This window comes from Lytechinus pictus, chromosome 16 (genome assembly GCF_037042905.1).
Source record: "Lytechinus pictus isolate F3 Inbred chromosome 16, Lp3.0, whole genome shotgun sequence".
Lineage (NCBI taxonomy): Eukaryota > Metazoa > Echinodermata > Echinoidea > Temnopleuroida > Toxopneustidae > Lytechinus > Lytechinus pictus.
This window is the reverse complement of record NC_087260.1, coordinates 4,438,979-4,456,544: the sequence shown is the minus strand read 5'-3', so window position 1 is coordinate 4,456,544 and position 17,566 is coordinate 4,438,979. Positions and strand designations below refer to the sequence as shown.

At 37.5% G+C, this 17,566-nt stretch overlaps 1 protein-coding gene across 1 annotated transcript in view; it reads right to left on the bottom strand.

Annotated features, from left to right (window-relative positions):
• LOC129278980 (helicase-like transcription factor) overlaps positions 1-17,566 on the bottom strand; it is a 41,716-nt gene that overhangs the window by 22,641 nt on the left and 1,509 nt on the right. The window contains exons 2-6 of the mRNA XM_064111134.1: positions 9,346-9,668; positions 6,837-7,003; positions 4,617-4,854; positions 2,017-2,091; positions 1,061-1,417 (exon numbers count right to left, since the gene is read on the bottom strand). Coding sequence (XP_063967204.1) covers positions 1,061-1,417; positions 2,017-2,091; positions 4,617-4,854; positions 6,837-7,003; positions 9,346-9,663 — 1,155 coding nt within the window. The 5' untranslated portion in view covers positions 9,664-9,668. The remainder of the gene's footprint in view (positions 1-1,060; positions 1,418-2,016; positions 2,092-4,616; positions 4,855-6,836; positions 7,004-9,345; positions 9,669-17,566) is intronic.

Genomic DNA, 17,566 nt, shown 5'->3' with positions numbered 1-17,566 from the left:
AACCTAATGTCCAAGTTTCATGAACTAGATCCATAAATTTTCAAAGTTATGAAGGTAATTCAACAAATACCCCCAACTTGGCAAAAGTTCATTGACCCTAAATGACCTTTGACCTCGGTCATGTGACCTGAAACTCAAGCAGGATGTTCACTAATACTTGATTAACCTTATGCCCAAGTTTCATGAACAAGGTCCATATACTTTCTAAGTTATGATGTCATTTCAAAAACTTAACCTTCGGTTAAGATTTTGAAAATAATTCTCCCAACATGGTCTAAGTTTATTGACCCTAAATGACCTTTGACCTTAGTCATGTGACCTGAAACTCAAGCAGGATGTTCAGTAATACTTGATTAACCTTATGTCCAAGTTAGGTCCATATACTTTCTAAGTTATGATGTCATTTCAAAAACTTAACCTTAGGTTAAGATTTGATGTTGACGCCGCCGCCGCCGCCGTCGGAAAAGCGGCGCCTATAGTCTCGCTCCGCTATGCAGGCGAGACAAAAACCTGTTGAAAGGTCAATATCCTCTATTACTATAACTTCCTCTCAAATGACAGGTATCTCTTTGGAATCCTTGATCACTGTTACTTCATCTACATGTATCACCTTCTCTTAGATACAAATCAAGAGGGAGAGAGAGAGAGAGAGGTTGATACATATATAAGGGAATATGGACCTGTTAACAAGTTTTTATTGAATAATAAATGCATATCCTTTACTACTATCACCTCCTCAGAACAACAGGTATATTGTGTGAATCCCTGATCACCATTACTTCATCTACCACCTGGGGAGCGTTTCATCAACATTTTCATCCGACAAGTTGTCAGATCGGACAACTTTCCTTAATTCTGATTGGCTTGGAAGCACTGTTACTATGGTAACTGCCGGATAAAACAGGACTTGTTAGATCAAGTCCTTCCATGAAACACTCCCCAACTGTTAGATATAAATCTAGAGAGAATGGTTAATGTTAAATATCGACTTGTTGACTTTAATAACCTTGGTTGAATTATGAGAATTTTTTCCAATGAGAGTAAGAAATTAATATCTGACCTGAGTAACCTGACTTGCCGAAGGCTTGTTGCAATCCATCTCCTGTGCTTCCGGCAAGCTCGGCAAAGACGGAGGAAGACCAACACACTCCGGAGGGAGGTCCGCGAACTCTGGCATCACGAACTCGTGCATGACGAGCGATATGACGGACAGAGTCTTCCCCAACCCCATCTCGTCTGCCAGGATCCCGCCACGCACGCTGTCCGGTCGCTTGGCGCTGGTGAAGTTTGTCAGGGAGTTGCGGTAGAGACCGGACGCTGTCTTGTCCCAGAACGTAGGCAGCTTGTCGTCGCTCTCTCTGGCTAACATCCAGTGGAGGGCCTGCTTCTGGTGAGGGTACATCGTACTTACAATCCACTTAAAGAAACAACAATAATACATACTAATTACAACCGCCAGTTACAGTAGTGCTCCAAAGTTAGTGAAACCCCACCAGAAAATGAAGATTATTAAATGTGTTCAAGTTCCGCCATGTTTTAGATATTTAATAGTGAAGCCAGGTGATAAAATGTTACACTCAATAAAGCTTGTTTGCCTCGGCTTGCGAACATTGTCTACATTGTCTATACTCAGCATGAAATGATTGCATTCTGTGGTGGGGTTCACTAATGTTTAAAAACAACTGTATTTTATACTGTGCTTACAGGTAATTAAGTGCTTCTGCATGCTGCATACTATAAACCCAGCTTTAGCACAAGATTTATCCACTAAGCCACAATACCTCTATATAAAAACAATTGAAAAAAATAAACAGAAATTGAGTCAAAAACAATATTTTAAAGTTAAAAATAGTTTGACTAAATACGATCAACTTGCCTTTAAAGACCACCTACCTGTAAAGACTAAAATTTAAATTCCTGTACATCTGGTGAGGATAAATTGTACATTGAATACAGTCAAACATGGTTTAGAGGCCACCTGGGCCCCATTGCATAAATGTTACTATTTTAGCATACCTTACTGGGTTCTTGCTCCGTAGTTTTGTCCTGAGATTTGAGATTGTCGAACAAGGTATCCACTTCATTCTTCATCTATAAAATAGAGAGGAAAGAAGGTTTTATGCATCAAAATTATTGCAACGATGAGTACAAAATACTTGTTTAATAATTTTATTCTTTATTCTTAGCACTAATATTCAAAAGTCAAGTCCACCCCAACAAAAAGTCAATTTGAGAAATAAATGAAAAATTAAACAAGCATTAAGCTAAAAAAATAAGGAAGACATTTTAAAACTTTGCTTAACGTTGCACGATACAGTGTTATGCAAAGGAGAGAATGATGTCCCTAACTTACTGATTCTTTTGCATCTGTACTTCTTTGAGCATTTGTGTACTTATGGGAATAATTAAATAACGTTCTTTCCTCTGCCTCTGACAATAGAGTGTTTCCGCTTTTACTACACGGAAACTCTCTACAACAAATTGATTCCTTTGAAAATGCAATCCAAATCATGAGGCTTTCGTCGAAAGTTGGTGGACTAGGACAGCAGATCATCCAAAGATTTGCCGCGGAAGAACAAATTATTGCAAATATGCCGTTGTCCAGAGTCAAGAGATTCCGATGCTGTCCCGGTCCATCAACTTTCGACAAAAGCCTCTCAGCTCTCCATTGTGATTTTACTTGCATTTTCAAAGGAATTGGTGCATTGTAGAAAGTTTCCTCCTAAGAAATGCGAAAGGTCTGAAACAAACTATCTGATGGTGATTTTGGATCGAGGTACATGTAGAAGACATCTTACAAACAAATGGAATGCCTCTGGCGGTCTCACATGCACCATACGATTCAATATAGCAGCAGTGCTGAAATTACTATAAAATAATTATTCATAAAAAACACCATTCATATAATTGATCATGTGACATAAAACTTGTCAGTGATACTTGATTACCCCTATATCCACATTTTATACACTATAATTATTAACGTTGAAATTTATGAAAGCAATCTAATAATTACCTCTAAAATGGCTAAAGTATAATGACCTTTGACTTTGGTCATGTGACCTGAAACTCGCATGAGATGTTCAGTGATACTTGATGACTCGTATGTCCAAGTTTTATGAACTAGACAAATATACTTACATAGTTATGATAGTAATTCAACAAATACCCCCAACATGGCCAAAGTCCATAGACCTTTGACCTTGGTCATGTGACCTGAAACTCGCATTAGATGTTCAGTGAAACTTGGTTACTCTTATGTCCACGTTTTATGAACTAGACCAATACACTTACAGAGATATGATGGTAATTCAACAAATACCCCCAACATGGCCAAAGTTCATTGACCTTAAATGACCTTTGACCTTGGTCGTGTGACGTGAAACTCTGATGGGATGTTCAAAGATACTTGATTACTCTTATGTCCAAGTTTCATTAATCAGATCCATAAACTTTCAAAGTTATGATGGCAATTCAACAGATACCCCCCACATGGCCAAAGTTCATTGACCTTTGACCTTGGTCATGTGACCTGAAATTCGAACAGGATGTTCAGTGATACTTGATTACTCTAATTCCAAGTTTAATGAATCAGATCCATAAACATTCAAAGTTATGATGGTAATTCAACAAATACCCCCAATTTGGCCAAAGTTCATTGACCCTAAATGACCTTTGACCTTGGTCATGTGACGTGAAACTCAAGCAGGATGTTCAGTAATACTTGATTAACCTTATGGCCAAATTTCATGAACTAGGTCCATATACTTTCTAAGTTATGATGACATTTCAAAAACCTTAGGTTAAGATTTTGATGTTGATTCCCCCAACATGGTCTAAGTTCATTGACCCTAAATGACCTTTGACCTTGGTCATGTGACCTGAAACTCAGGCAGGATGTTCAGTAATACTTGATTAACCTTATGGCCAAGTTTCATGAACTAAGTCCATATACTTTTCTAAGTTATGCTGTCATTTCAAAAACTTAACCTTCGGTTAAGATTTGGTGTTGACGCCGCTGCCGTCGGAAAAGCGGCGCCTATCGTCTCACTCTGCTATGCAGGTGAGACAAAAACCTCTGAACATTTTTTCTCCCAACTTTTTTGGAGTGTTTATCTTCTTATGAAGATAATTTAATAACAAGCTTTCCTCGGCCTCTGACTGTGTAATCGACTTCCTGAGGATGCTTTTGGATAAATCATCATCAAACCAAAAGTTTCAAATCTATTTTTTCCATGTGAACGGGGTGCTGGATTCACCTCACACTCCCAACAATGGTCGTTATCCCCTCCCTTCACTTTGCCTGATTCAGTGCATCCTCCACCCTAAACCCAACCCTCCAAGTCTCCTCCTAAACACGCTCTTCCGTGTCTTCTTCGGCTGTCCTCTCCTCCTCAAACCACCCACCTCATACTCAAAAGCCCTTTTTAAAACATGCCTGTCATCCCTCCTCAACACGTGTCAATACCAACGTACCCTAATCGCCTTGGCCAACAGGTCAAATGCTTCTTCCAAAACCTGCACCAAGCTTTGTAGGTATAATAATCTAATTCAGTTGGGCACTGACCTCTTTTGAGCAATCCTCTATTAAAGAGATAACATCAAATCAATCTTACCTCTGCCTCTGACAACGTCACCGACTTCCCAAGGGCACTTCTGGGATTGTATGTAGAAGACTTCTGGCTCTTGGTCTGTGATGGGGCATTCGATAGTCCTGCTCTTTTCTCTATCATCCCGATGCTGAATCCTCGGCTCCTCAACCTCTGCTGGACTACGGTTTGGTTACATTGTGGACCATACAGCGAAATATCTACAGGCATTTTGTACATGTTGTTGGTGCCCCTTGGTACCACTCTGTACAAAAAAAAATAGTGATAACTTTAAACTATGCATCGATCTATTCACAGTACAAAATACATGAGGACGACAGGCGATTTCGCACTTATGACAACCCAGATTCCCCAAAAATGTATGCTTTGGAGTGACCATCCTTTTTACAGTCGCCCCAAGATCTGTCACAAACAATATTCAAATTTTTCAATATTCTAACTGATAGAATAATGATATTTGTTTTTTGCTGCATAATTGCTTGTTACCCCGAAAAAAAAAGCCCTTAAAATAAAGGAAATTTCCTCAAAAAATTCTGCAAAAAATCAACCGAATGTGGATAGCCCCTAAAAAAAATTGTAGTGTATAAGGACATTGTTTCCTGTCACTTTACCTTTCACTTTTCGGATGCATTATCAAAATAATGATTTTTCAGATGAGACTTCTTTTTTATTTTTTCTGGGCTTCATTTTTGTAACATATCACAGACACATGTAAAAAGTGGGACTCTGTGGCTCAGATATTTCAAAGTCAAGTCAATATCTATAGGCTATGCCTTTAAATGTACAACTGAACTTGCTCTAAGCCAATCATACACAAAGATTTAAGTATCTCATAACAGTTTTGAAGGCAAGGCCACTTCTATATTGGGCACACTTATATATAGCTTACATGAGAACGATTAACCCTTAATGTGCCATGAACACATATCTGTGCATCCACTGGAGTGCCACGAACACATTTTTGTGCAATGGTCATACAGCTATTGTTATGTCTATTGCATTTTGAGGAGTGCATTACATGCATGAGTGATTCCATTGTTCAGTTCTGCTTATGGTCAAGAGGTTTAACATTATTGTCTCATGAGTGATTCTCTTTTTTTTATAAATAAAACATTTAAATATAGACTCTGAAAAAAGAGGCACTCACTGATTACAGTGAATGGCACATTAAAAGTTTAAAAGGGCACAAAAATATTCTAATGCCAGTGAAAGGGGCATTGAGACTAATTACTAGGGAATCCAATGGCCTTGGGGATTCTATAATTAAAGCACTGCACCACATTCAAAGTGATAACTTTAAATTATGCATTATATTTCCACCTGTCTTTTTTTTACCTAGAATTTCAAGTGAGGCAAACTTTATCAAATTTCTGTAATAATATCAATTGTAAATTCTTTTTGAAACAGAACCAAGGTCTAAAAATAATAAGGGTTCTCAAATTAGTGGCAAGTGTATCATTTGTGGATTACATACTATGAAATCATACCGTGTTGAAATTTGATGTTATGTTGTTAGCAATAAACAGTAGGAAGTGATTCTCTGTTTTTCGGTAAATCAAAATGGAAAATCCATTCTGGTTCGTTAATTTTCATGTGAAAGTTCATTCAAGGGTATGAATACTGACTCGATGTCAGGAATCTGCTGTCCGTTAGACCTTCATCCATAGAATTCAGGTGGGTGCATGATATCTTCTTTTTTCTTTCATTTTGGGTGTTTTTGGTACCCCAACCTCGAAGGTACCCATGTTAGTATTTGTTACCTGTGGCAGCTTATGGTTACCTTCTGGGCTTCGGCCCGCGCTCTCTGGGTTACCCTCATGGGTGTTCCATTACGGCATTCGTAAGTTACAAGCGACAATTTGAAAGACCGGTGACCCTTTCTTAGGAACTACATCAATACTGGTCAATGAAAATCTGGTGTGTATCATTTACCACAAGAAAGGATCACCAATCATTTCTAAAGTAACTTTAATACAGGCAGCTTTGTGAAACATCCACCTGGGGGTGTTTCACAAAGATTTAAGTGTGACTTTGAGTCACACTTAAATGTCTAGTTGTGGTGCGGTATAAAAGGCATGACCGCTTTGGTCAGATCATGCGAAGAGGACGCGCACTACTGCGTATTGACCAATAAGATTGCATGTTTCATATCTTGTAAGGCATTTAAGTGCGACTCTAAGTCATACTTAGAACTTTGTGAAGCATCCCCCAGGTCTATGATCTCACCCTTCAATCCGTGCATAGTTATTGTCTACGATGTATGACAATACTTCAGCCAGCTCTCTCTTGATGTGACCAACTTGCTGCCCCCATATGTTTTCCACTTTCACAGCATTCTTATCGTACCTGTTAGTAGGCTCTCGAACAAGGGACACCATCTCATTTGTATTTACCTAAGAGGAAAATACAACACAAAAACTAAGATGAAAAAAAATACAACAATTAAACGTAAACAACAAATAAGGATTTAAAAGATTATATAAACAAAAAATATTGTCTATCCTTCTCACTGATATCTGTCTAGTGGAATCAGTAAAAGAAATGAATGAATGAAAATATACAATGTAAGACTAAAATAGACAGATAACAGTTAAGATATAAACAAACAATTTACGAACAATAAATATTACCTTTGAAAATGATAATGATAATATTTAATTGTTCATGAAACCATTATTTTTCATTACCATCGTTATTAAACACTGGTAATATCACCACAATAATCAATAGTCTATCATCATTACGGAGCGTTGTGGCCCAGTGGATTAGTCTTCTGGCTTTGAAACAGAGGGTCGTGGGTTCGAACCCAGCCATGGCATGATTTCCTTCAGCAAGAAATTCATCCACACTGTGCTGCACTCGACCCAGGTGAGGTGAATGGGTATCCGGTAAGAAAAAATTCCTTGAATGCTTTGAGCGCCTAAGCAGCCCAGCTAAAGCCGGGGTAATAATAATAGCAGGGCCCACTGGGAGAACAGTTTTCGGAACTGAAGTGGCTTCCCTGGGTAAATAAACCTATATTATTATTATCATATTATTATCATTAATCAATCATTATCATCATATCCATCACCTTGATCATCAGGCCTAATTATTATCATACAGTATGTCCATCTCATCACCATTGCCATCACTGCCCAGGATATCATCAAAATCAGAGTGACTAAAATGTGTTGTTCATACATACACACAGGGTTATTGACTTACCAGAGAAACAAAAACTTTCAAATTGAATAGCCGCCATTCAAGATTAGGTGAAGTGTCAATGAATGTGATATACATGGTACTTTTTTTTAAAAATCCATATTTTATTGTTTGAAATAGACATGAAATGAAATCCTCCGAAAATTTGCTTTGCCCAATAAATCGTGGGCCCGGCAGCCGCTGTGCAGCGCCAGATCGACGAGGCTCTATCCCTTTAATCGTTGAACACCAAACAGGGTAGCAGTAACTCCCATCTTTTAACGTCTTTTAGTCTGACGCGGCCGAGGTTTGAACCCCCGACCTCCCTGTTGTGAGACGGACGCTCTCCCATCTGAGCCAACACACCGGTTTGAATTCACTTGGTCTACAAGCAGCACAGTCCTGGCTAAAAACCATCTGGTCTACAATCAATTTGGTCTAATTACCATTTGGCCCAAATTTCTGTCACTTAGGGCCTTTTCACAGGAGAATCTTGAATCATCATTGTGATGATGATTGCAATTCGTCTTTAGAATCATTGTACCATTCACACATTCACTCAAAAACTGTGATTTGAATTCGAATTCCTGAGCGAAGGCGGTATTGTGTCCCTAGTGACTTGTCAATCAAACCCAATCAAAGCACTGCATCGCAAAAAAGAGTGCATGACTGCATGACAATTGTATTATCTACGGAAGTGCTTGAAAGGACACGTAAGCTCCGCCCCTCAAAAGATGTTTTGGAGGCCAACCCTTTCAGACTTAATTTGTACCGTAATTTGAGTGAAACTTAAGTACTGGAATTCACCTCCAGAGTAGAATTTGAATTTGTGATTAGCGCTAGTGATTCTAGTTTGGTTTCACACGTGCTAAAAATTTGTCATTATAATTATTTTTCAATGGAATCATCATTCAAATTATGATTTTGGTACCGTGTGAAAGGGCGGCTAGTCTCATGCACAGATGGTAAATTTTCTACCTCATCATCTTATTTTGAATTTTGTCAAATTAAGATTTGGTTCGTAAAAAGTTCATCCTCGAATCATATCTGATGAAGTTAGAGTAAGTGAAGATGATATAAAATGGGTATCGTTGTAAAATTGGAATTAACGGTGGTAAAGGGGCCAAATAGTAAAGAGCAAATGTTTAGAAGATGGTCTTGTAGTAGAAGAACTAGGATTAGACCATGTGGGATGAGACGCAAATAAGAAGCCAAAGAAGCAGGGGTAGACTAATCATCAGCAATTCACTGTTTCTTGACTACAATGTATTATTCTTAAAACAGAATAAAAATAATAATGATAGCAATAATTGGGCAATTTCTATACTAAACTGAGCATTACAAAAATATTATTATTATTACCTCGGTTATAGCCGTGCTGCCTACAGGCACTCTGGCATTCGAGGAATTTCTTTCTAATGGCTACCCATTCACTCACCTGGAGATCACTGATCAATCAGAGAAACTAAACATTCAAACTGAAAAGCCACCATTAGAAATTATTTTATGTGTTAACATTCCATATAAATGACTTGGATGTTCAAGTACTAACCGTGCCAGAATAGTATTGCAGACCAACGATGTGGCCCAGGACCTGACCAAGGAATACATCATTGGTTCCAGCTTGGGTCGTTGCTATGGGGATATCCAACCCTAGGAGCTCGTTGTCATCTATGCCATCATCCCATGTTGACTGGCTCAAATAATCCATGGTCAAGGAAAGAGCTTCGGTCAAGGAATAACGGTTGCCATAGTTCCGCTTCTTCTTGGACTGTGACTTTTTCTTGCTGTTCTGGGACTGAGAGCCCCTCCCCCATGGTTCTGAGTACAAAGAACTTGGTTTGTGCCATCGGTTCCACCTTCGTGGCATGATTCCTACAGAAAAATACAAAAATTTATTCCAATGAAAAATGAGAGTTGTTGCCCAAAGTTGTTAAAAATCAACAGAGAATGGGCAGGAGGGGAAAATGCCCCAAAAACGGAAGGAGTTTTCTGTCTCATCCCATCATGCTAGCGAATGCTGATTCCACCATGTCCAGCGCAACAGCGGAGACCAGGCACACTAGATCTAAGTAAAACTAAAAGAATGTAGATCTATTATTTTGCCTGGGTTCTAGTTGCAGCAAACAATTATTCAATGAGAAAGCTTTTATGGCTTTAATTGTAACAATACTATCATACATCTAGATCAGTTGGGCATTTCATAAAGGCTGCTGGTAAGTTAAGCGCGATTTCAAGAACGACAGGTGATCTTTTCTTGTGTTGAATGATATTCGCCATTAAATGTTCATTGGTGATTATTTATGGCGTACATGTAAGAGAGGATCTCCAGTTGTTCTTAAAGTTGCTCTTAACTTTACCAGCTTTATGAAACGGCACCAGGTACTTTAACATAAACTTATTTTTGGAAAATAATGAAATCTGCTCTGAAAAACAATAATTCTGATAACCAATAGATCTAAAACAGAAAAGCATAGACCTCTGTGGGTGAGTGTAGATGGAGAGGTTAAGGAATAGACGATTTTTACATTTTATTTTTTTTCCTAAAAAAGTTATTAAAAATTTTTTTCTAAAAGTAGAAAATTAGATTTAAGATGGAATTATTCACGTGTGCCGCCCTCTCTCATTTTCCCCATATGCTTTATACACAGGTCACAGCTGCTTGCCGATATGCAAAGGTATTACTCAACACTGTTGGGCACCCTTCGCCTTGAGCGAAATCAGGCATTTAAAAAATTGCAGAAGACAGTGTCCAGTCTTCCCCTTGTAGTGTCTTTGCTTTAACATTAGGACCCCTTATTTATTCGGTCAGCGAAATCAGTTGACTAGACAGGAGAGGATGTGTTTGGAAAACAAAGCGGGATTTTCGTTTTAGTGAGTTCTGTGATATTTTCTTCTTCGTTAATGGTCTTTAGAATATTAACCACAAATTAGGGTAATACAAAACATTCAAATAATAACATTGTCCTACTTTTTATCGTCTGTAAACAAACCAACCAATGTATGGTAGCAAGGTCCCCCAAGTCTGCGCAGCCCCCCTTGTCTGCGCACACGCGTATCTGCGCGATTCCAGTGAAAGAAGATATACATTCTCGCCTGCATTACGCGATTCAATATAGCAGCAGTGCTAACTTTGAAAACTAAGTTCACAAAGAAATTGATTCATATAAATAATGAATTTTGAATTTGATATCACTTTATTGAAGTCACAATAAAGGAAAGACATATACAAAGTAAATACAAAGACATAATAGATATTAAGATAGGCCCAGGTCATGACGCATTACTGTCGATGCAGGGCAGTAGAATAAAAGTTAATGTACAATTTCGATGTAAGTAACAGGTACATAACTTATACATATAAAATATCTTAAAAAAGAGTATGTGAAATGATAAATAACAGCCAAAAGTGAGTGTAAATTTTAGAAAAAGAGAGAAAAAAGAAATATACATACACACACAAATATATTTATACTAAGTTTAAACAAACATCATGAGTAATTCCGACCACAATACTAAATCTGATAGGCCTACTATTAAGATAAAAATAATAATAATAATAAAAAATAAAATAAATAAAATAAAAAAATAAAAAATGACATTTGACCTCGATCAAGTGACCTAAGACGTGTCTGTGATACTTGATTACCCTCATGTCTACATTTCATAAATTTCAAAGTTATGATGGCAATTTAACAATTACCTCCAACATGGCCAAAGTTCATTGGCCTTAAATGACCGTTGACTTTGGTCATGTGACCTGAAACTCGCACAGGAAGTTCAGTGATACCTGATTACTTTTATGTTTAAGTTTATGAACCGATCCATAAACTTTCAAAGTTATAGTGGTAATTCTACAAATACTCCCAACTTGGCCAAAGTTTATTGACCCTAAATGACTTTTGATTTGACCTTGGTCATGTGACCTGAATCTCAGGCAGGGTATTAAGTAATACTTCATTACCATTATGACCAAGTTTCATGAACTAGGTCCATATACTTTATAAGTTATGATGACATTTAAAGAACTTAACCTTAGGTTAAAATTTTGATATTGATTCCCCCAACATGATCTAAGTTCAATGACCCTAAATGACCTTTGACCTTGGTTATGTGACCTGAAACTAAGGCAGGATGTTCAGTAATACTTGATTTACCTATGTCCAAGTTTCATGAACTAGGTCCATATACTTTTTGGCTCCAGTGAGCGGCCACCCCGGGGTGGGGGGGGGGGGCACTCACATTAATTGGTGGTACAGGGACGTGCCGCTTTGATGACCCCCTTTTTCTTTGTTCTCTAGATACTCCGAATGACAAAAGTTCCGTTCAGAAGATGCCACGCCCCGCTTGTAAGACCCGTTATGAGACATCTCAGCTCCCCAGCCCTGCCAAAAATGTGCAGCGCGCACTCCGCATGCGAGAGCTGCTCGCACGGCTTCACAACTGCCTCAGTAACTATTAAAGTAGCCGCTAGTATAACTGTTACAATTGGCCTGGCGAGCAGTAGCAGTAGCACCCACAGGCCACATCACATTCACACTGGAGACTAGTATAGGCCTAGACCTAGACAGGTATTCATTTAAAAAATCTGACTCAAAATGGTTGTAAAATAATGAATTTTTTGGCATTTCATGTGACAGCCTCAAAATGCATCTTTCTCATAAATAGGGATCTGCAAGATTTTTTTTATCTCATCAACCACTTCATTAAACTGATTTTTTTCAGATCTAGATGAAAATATGGCAAAATAGAAATCTACCAAATTTCATAGTAATCCATGAATAGGTTTTTGAGTAATAGCCAAATGAATTTCGAATGAAATTCAGTCAAATGCTCCCAATACCTTTGTAGTATATTTTGTCATAACATTAACACACACGCAGCTGAAACACACGACTACACACAGAGTGCAGATATTTTGTGTGCAGTTTTGCATTTGGGCCAGTACTGGGGGAAGGAAAGTTGAAAAATTAGTATTTCCAAATTCCATTGGATTTGCCATTATCGATACTACAAACACCCGCTAGTTAACAAAAATATGGATTATGGTATGATGGGGGGACCTAAAGCTACGCACTTTGTTTACAAACGATAAAAACTATGCTGATTTTTATATTCTAACAAACCATCTTTCACAAATTTGTGTTAAATATTGTAAAGATTCATAACCAAAAAGAAAATATCACAAAACTCACTAATACGAAAATCCCGCCGTGTTTTCCGAACACCTCTTGATTTCGCCGCCCGATGTAGAAGGGGTCCTAAAGCTACGCACTCAATTCATCATGCAAAGAAAAAGTATTTCCTGTGCCTAAACTTCTAAATAATGTTCATATTCTTATAGGAAAATATGAAATCAAACTGAATATAACTCCAAAATTCCAAACAGTTGCTGGATTTATCTTTATTTAGCGATTTATTGCAGCCTCTGTAGAAAAAAATGAATAGGAATCGTTCGTCACACTGCAGTCACTAGCTCCACACAGAATGCGCATTTTGCAATTGAAATTGCATGCGCATTGGAGTATTTGGAGTGGTGCGTAGCTTTAGGACCCGCGTAGCTTTAGGGCCCCCTACCATACCGGTACATTGATTCATTCACAAGATATGAGACTTGTTTGAACTTCCTTTTTTATTAATGCACCATATCAAAATTATGGTAGTAACCAAATGTAAAGTTAAACTTTACTTAAAGTTTGACTAGGCCGGTCTAACGTTAGGTTATTCGGAGCATTTTATTCTCTTTAATTTATAACTTAGACTTTAATTTGATACCAAAATCATTAAATTTGGATAACGTTAACGGGATGATCGGGATCATATCTTTAAATTTTAATTTTATGTCAGAAATGTGTTGTCTTTTTTTCTGTTGAACTTTGATTTTTCCCTCAAAACCATGACCATTTTTGGCTGTGTGACTGCGGTGGAAAGGGCAAACTTTTTAGCTCTGTGTGCAGTCACCCTACTCATAATTTCCCGAATAATGTGTAGGCCTAGTAGTCTGGTCTGTTAGCGAAATTATGTGGACACGGCGGACAAAAGCATGATTTTTTCTCCAGACCTTTGTTTATGTATAAGAATTAAAAATGGGGTATGCTCCAAAAAATCTGGCTGCAGGAACAGAGAAAAAATGGGTGAAAAAGGTCAGAATTTATGAGTTTAGATTGGTCTGATATATAGACTAGCGCTAGTGCAAAACTCAATAGCAGTGCATTATTTTGCATTGGTTTAGTTCTTGAATTCAGACCCTTTTTGAACAGATGTTCTGTTTGTCCTCACATCTCAATGCACCAAAGATCTGAATGCAGATGCTAAACAAGCCGAAGGGTGGCGGTGGAGGGGGTTGGATGTTGGTATGTATGTACATATTTTGGTCTTGGGGTAAAGATGTGCAAAACACATTTTTTGCATGTGTTGGAAATGGTGTTGCCATGGTAACAGTGTATTATGGCCAAAATAAGCTAAAAATCTTGCAGTTAGAACTACTTCCTCTGTTTTCATCCGATTCTCATGAAATTCGGCACACACATTGGTCTTGAGGTGAAGATGTCTAAGACACATTTTTGTGTGTCTTTCGGAAATCTCGTTGCCATGGTAACAACATATTATATGGTGAAAATTGGGAAAAAACTTACAATTCAAACTGCTTCATCAGTTTTCAATCAATGCACATGAAATTCGGCACACACATTGGAATTAAAGTAAAGATGTACAAGGCGCTGTTTGTGTGTGTGTTTCAGAAATTGTGTTGCCATGGTAACAGCATGTTATATGGAAAAGTTTAGGTAAAAACGTTGCAATTTGAACTACTTCATCAGTTTTGAACCAATTAATTCTCATGAAACTTGGCTCACACATATGCCTTGGGGTAAAGATGTGCAAGAACCATTTTTTGTGCATTTGTCAGAGAGTGCATTGCCATGGTAACCACATATGTTAGCCAGAAATGCAGGAAAACTCATTGTGGATCAAACTTCTTCCCCTGTTTTTAGTCAGTGCTCATAAAAGTTGGAAGAAATATTCATCTTGGGGTAAAGATTCATCTTAAATTCCAAATGTCTTCTCTGCATTAAAATGTTCACGCGAGAGTGTGGGGGTATTAATCACCTTCAGTAATATTTCTAGGTTTCGGGGAGGGGCGGGATTGGTCCGTAAAATCTGACATCAAAATAAAGAAGGTTAAAGGCAGTGGCCATTAGGAACATAAACATGATAAACACTCTTAAAATAAGCATCCCCTCAAGGGCATAGGTTGGGGGTACACTGCATGGGTGAATGTGAAACCTTCCGAAGAGGAGTTCCAACACTGGCAAGCAAAACGAAATGTGTACCCCTTCTACTTTCAACAGCTGAATTTCCAAACCTTAGTTCCACCTCCCCAAGATGTGCACCCCTCCCCATACCACTTTTAGTTCTACCTTTCCATGCTTAAACCAGTCTACGCCTTTGCCCCTCAGGTGTGTTTGCATTTTTAAAGCGAGACATTACTCCTTTTTTTTTTTTTTTTTGGGGGGGGGGGTCTTCAGAAAATGACCTCATAAAAGTAAAAGTTAAAGGATTATGACTAGGAACTTAACCCCCCCCCCCCCGAAATAATAGGGGGCTGATATATGTTTTGAGCAGACAAATGCCCCCCCCCCCCCTTAAAAGGTAAGAAGAGTCCTTTGCACTTCAGACCATTCATTTGAAGTTTAATGCATTCTGATTTGATAAAAAATTGTTTACGGTACCCAATTTATCATTGTTTATTTATATTCTCATACTCAGTCTTTTATTCAAATTCCGTTCCTACTCTTTCTTTTTATTTTATCACATCACTCTTGATTTTGAGCTTCACCATACCATCTCCTTCTGTTTCCTCTCTCTTTTTTTACTCTCTCTCTCTCCAAGTATATTTTTTCTGACATATTTTAAAGTGTACCTTTAATCATGCAACTAATTATAGAAATATAAATACATACAAAAATCTCTGCACTTGTTTTAGAAATTCACTTGCAAATCCATGACTCAAGAACATACCATGTCAAAAATATCCATATGTGCACAATAGATTTTAGCCTTCTATTTTCTTTCATTTAATTTTTTCAGTATATTTCTGTGACAGCCCCTGCTTTATCCTACATCTCCCATTGTCAAAAAATGAATATTATGTTTCAGTAGCAAAATTGTTGGATGCAAACTCTGACTGTCATTTTAAAAAATGCAAATAATTTTCCATTGGAGTAAAGACAAACTTATTCACTGTACATTGAGCAAATGATGACCTTTATTTCTCTACATATAATTATATTATAGTCATTTCCCTTTCAGATTGTGGTAACTGCAGGAATGGGAAAACTCAGTGATAAAACTAAAATTTTCACAGAGGATTTTTGGAAAATAACTAAATCCATTTTTGTCAAGCAACAGTTATTCCATTCTGAATGCTGCAACCTTGTTAATATGAAGTTGATGCACCTTTACCAAAATATAATATCATGACAGTCATTTCTTCAATTCTTTAAACTAGACATTAACTATTGCTAATAGTATTATTCAGGACAGAGTGTAGCCAAAATGGAGTTTAAAAGATTATGAAAAAAATGAATGTCATGTTATATTTCGGTGAAGGTGTAAGCATTCAAAATGGAATAATTGTTGCTAGATAAATAATTAAAATAGCAGAGAAAAATGTACTTAGAGAGGGAGACAAAGAGGGGGAGAGGGGAAACAAATCAAGAAGGTATGGTAAAGATCAAAAGTACAAAGAGTGATGTAAGAATGTCAGAGTAAGAACTGAAATGAACAAAGACTGCGCAAAAGAAGATAAATAAAACATTGATTAATTGGGCACCGAAAACAATCTTTTATCAAAGCAGAATGTTTTAGGCTTTAAATTAATATGCTGAAGTGTAAAGGATTTTTCTCCCCCCCTTTTTTTTTGGGGGGGGGGGGTTAAGTTCCTAGTAATAATTTCCTTTTACTCTTTATGTGGCAATTTTCTAAAGCCCCCCCTCCCCCCAAAAAAAAAAAAAATGGAAAGGGGTGTTTTTTTTAAGAGTGTTTAAGTTCCTAATGGTCATGGCCTTTAACCTTCTATATTTTTATGTTGTCAGTTTTTAAGGACCTCCTCTGCCCCCCCCCCAAAAAAAGAACCTATAAATATTATTGAAGGTGATTAATACCCTGCGCTATTATATGACGTTAAAGGGGAATCCAACCCAAATAAACACTTGTTTTTAGAGGAAAAGGAAAAATCAGACAAGTTTATAGGTCAAAGTTTGAACAATATCGGACAAACCATAAGAAAGTTGTGAATATATAAAAGTTGTAAACATTGGTAATCACTATACCCATGAAGACTTCAAATTGGCCGCATATGTGATGTCATCGTGATGTAAGGCAAGGACCACTCTTCCATGTACAGGAATAATTAATTGGCTAAAATGTCTTTTTCAAAAGTTTTATATTATTTTATATTATATCTTTCTTTCATGAGGACATAAAACAATATACTACCAGGTTCATATTACGGCCCCAATGGAATAGGGATTTAGGAGAAACCAAAAATCCTGATAATTAAGTACAAGCCCTATGGGAAAGTTGTCCTTGCGGCCTCGCCCCTTGTCATAATTTACTTACCCAGTTGCCAATTTGAAATCTACATACTAGTAGTCTTTATAGGGATCTTAATTTTAAAGCAGCCATAAATTTTGCTTGTCCGATTTCTTTCAAACTTTCACCATTCTTATTTTTCTCCTTTTCCACACAACATGTTATGACCAAGGCTGGAT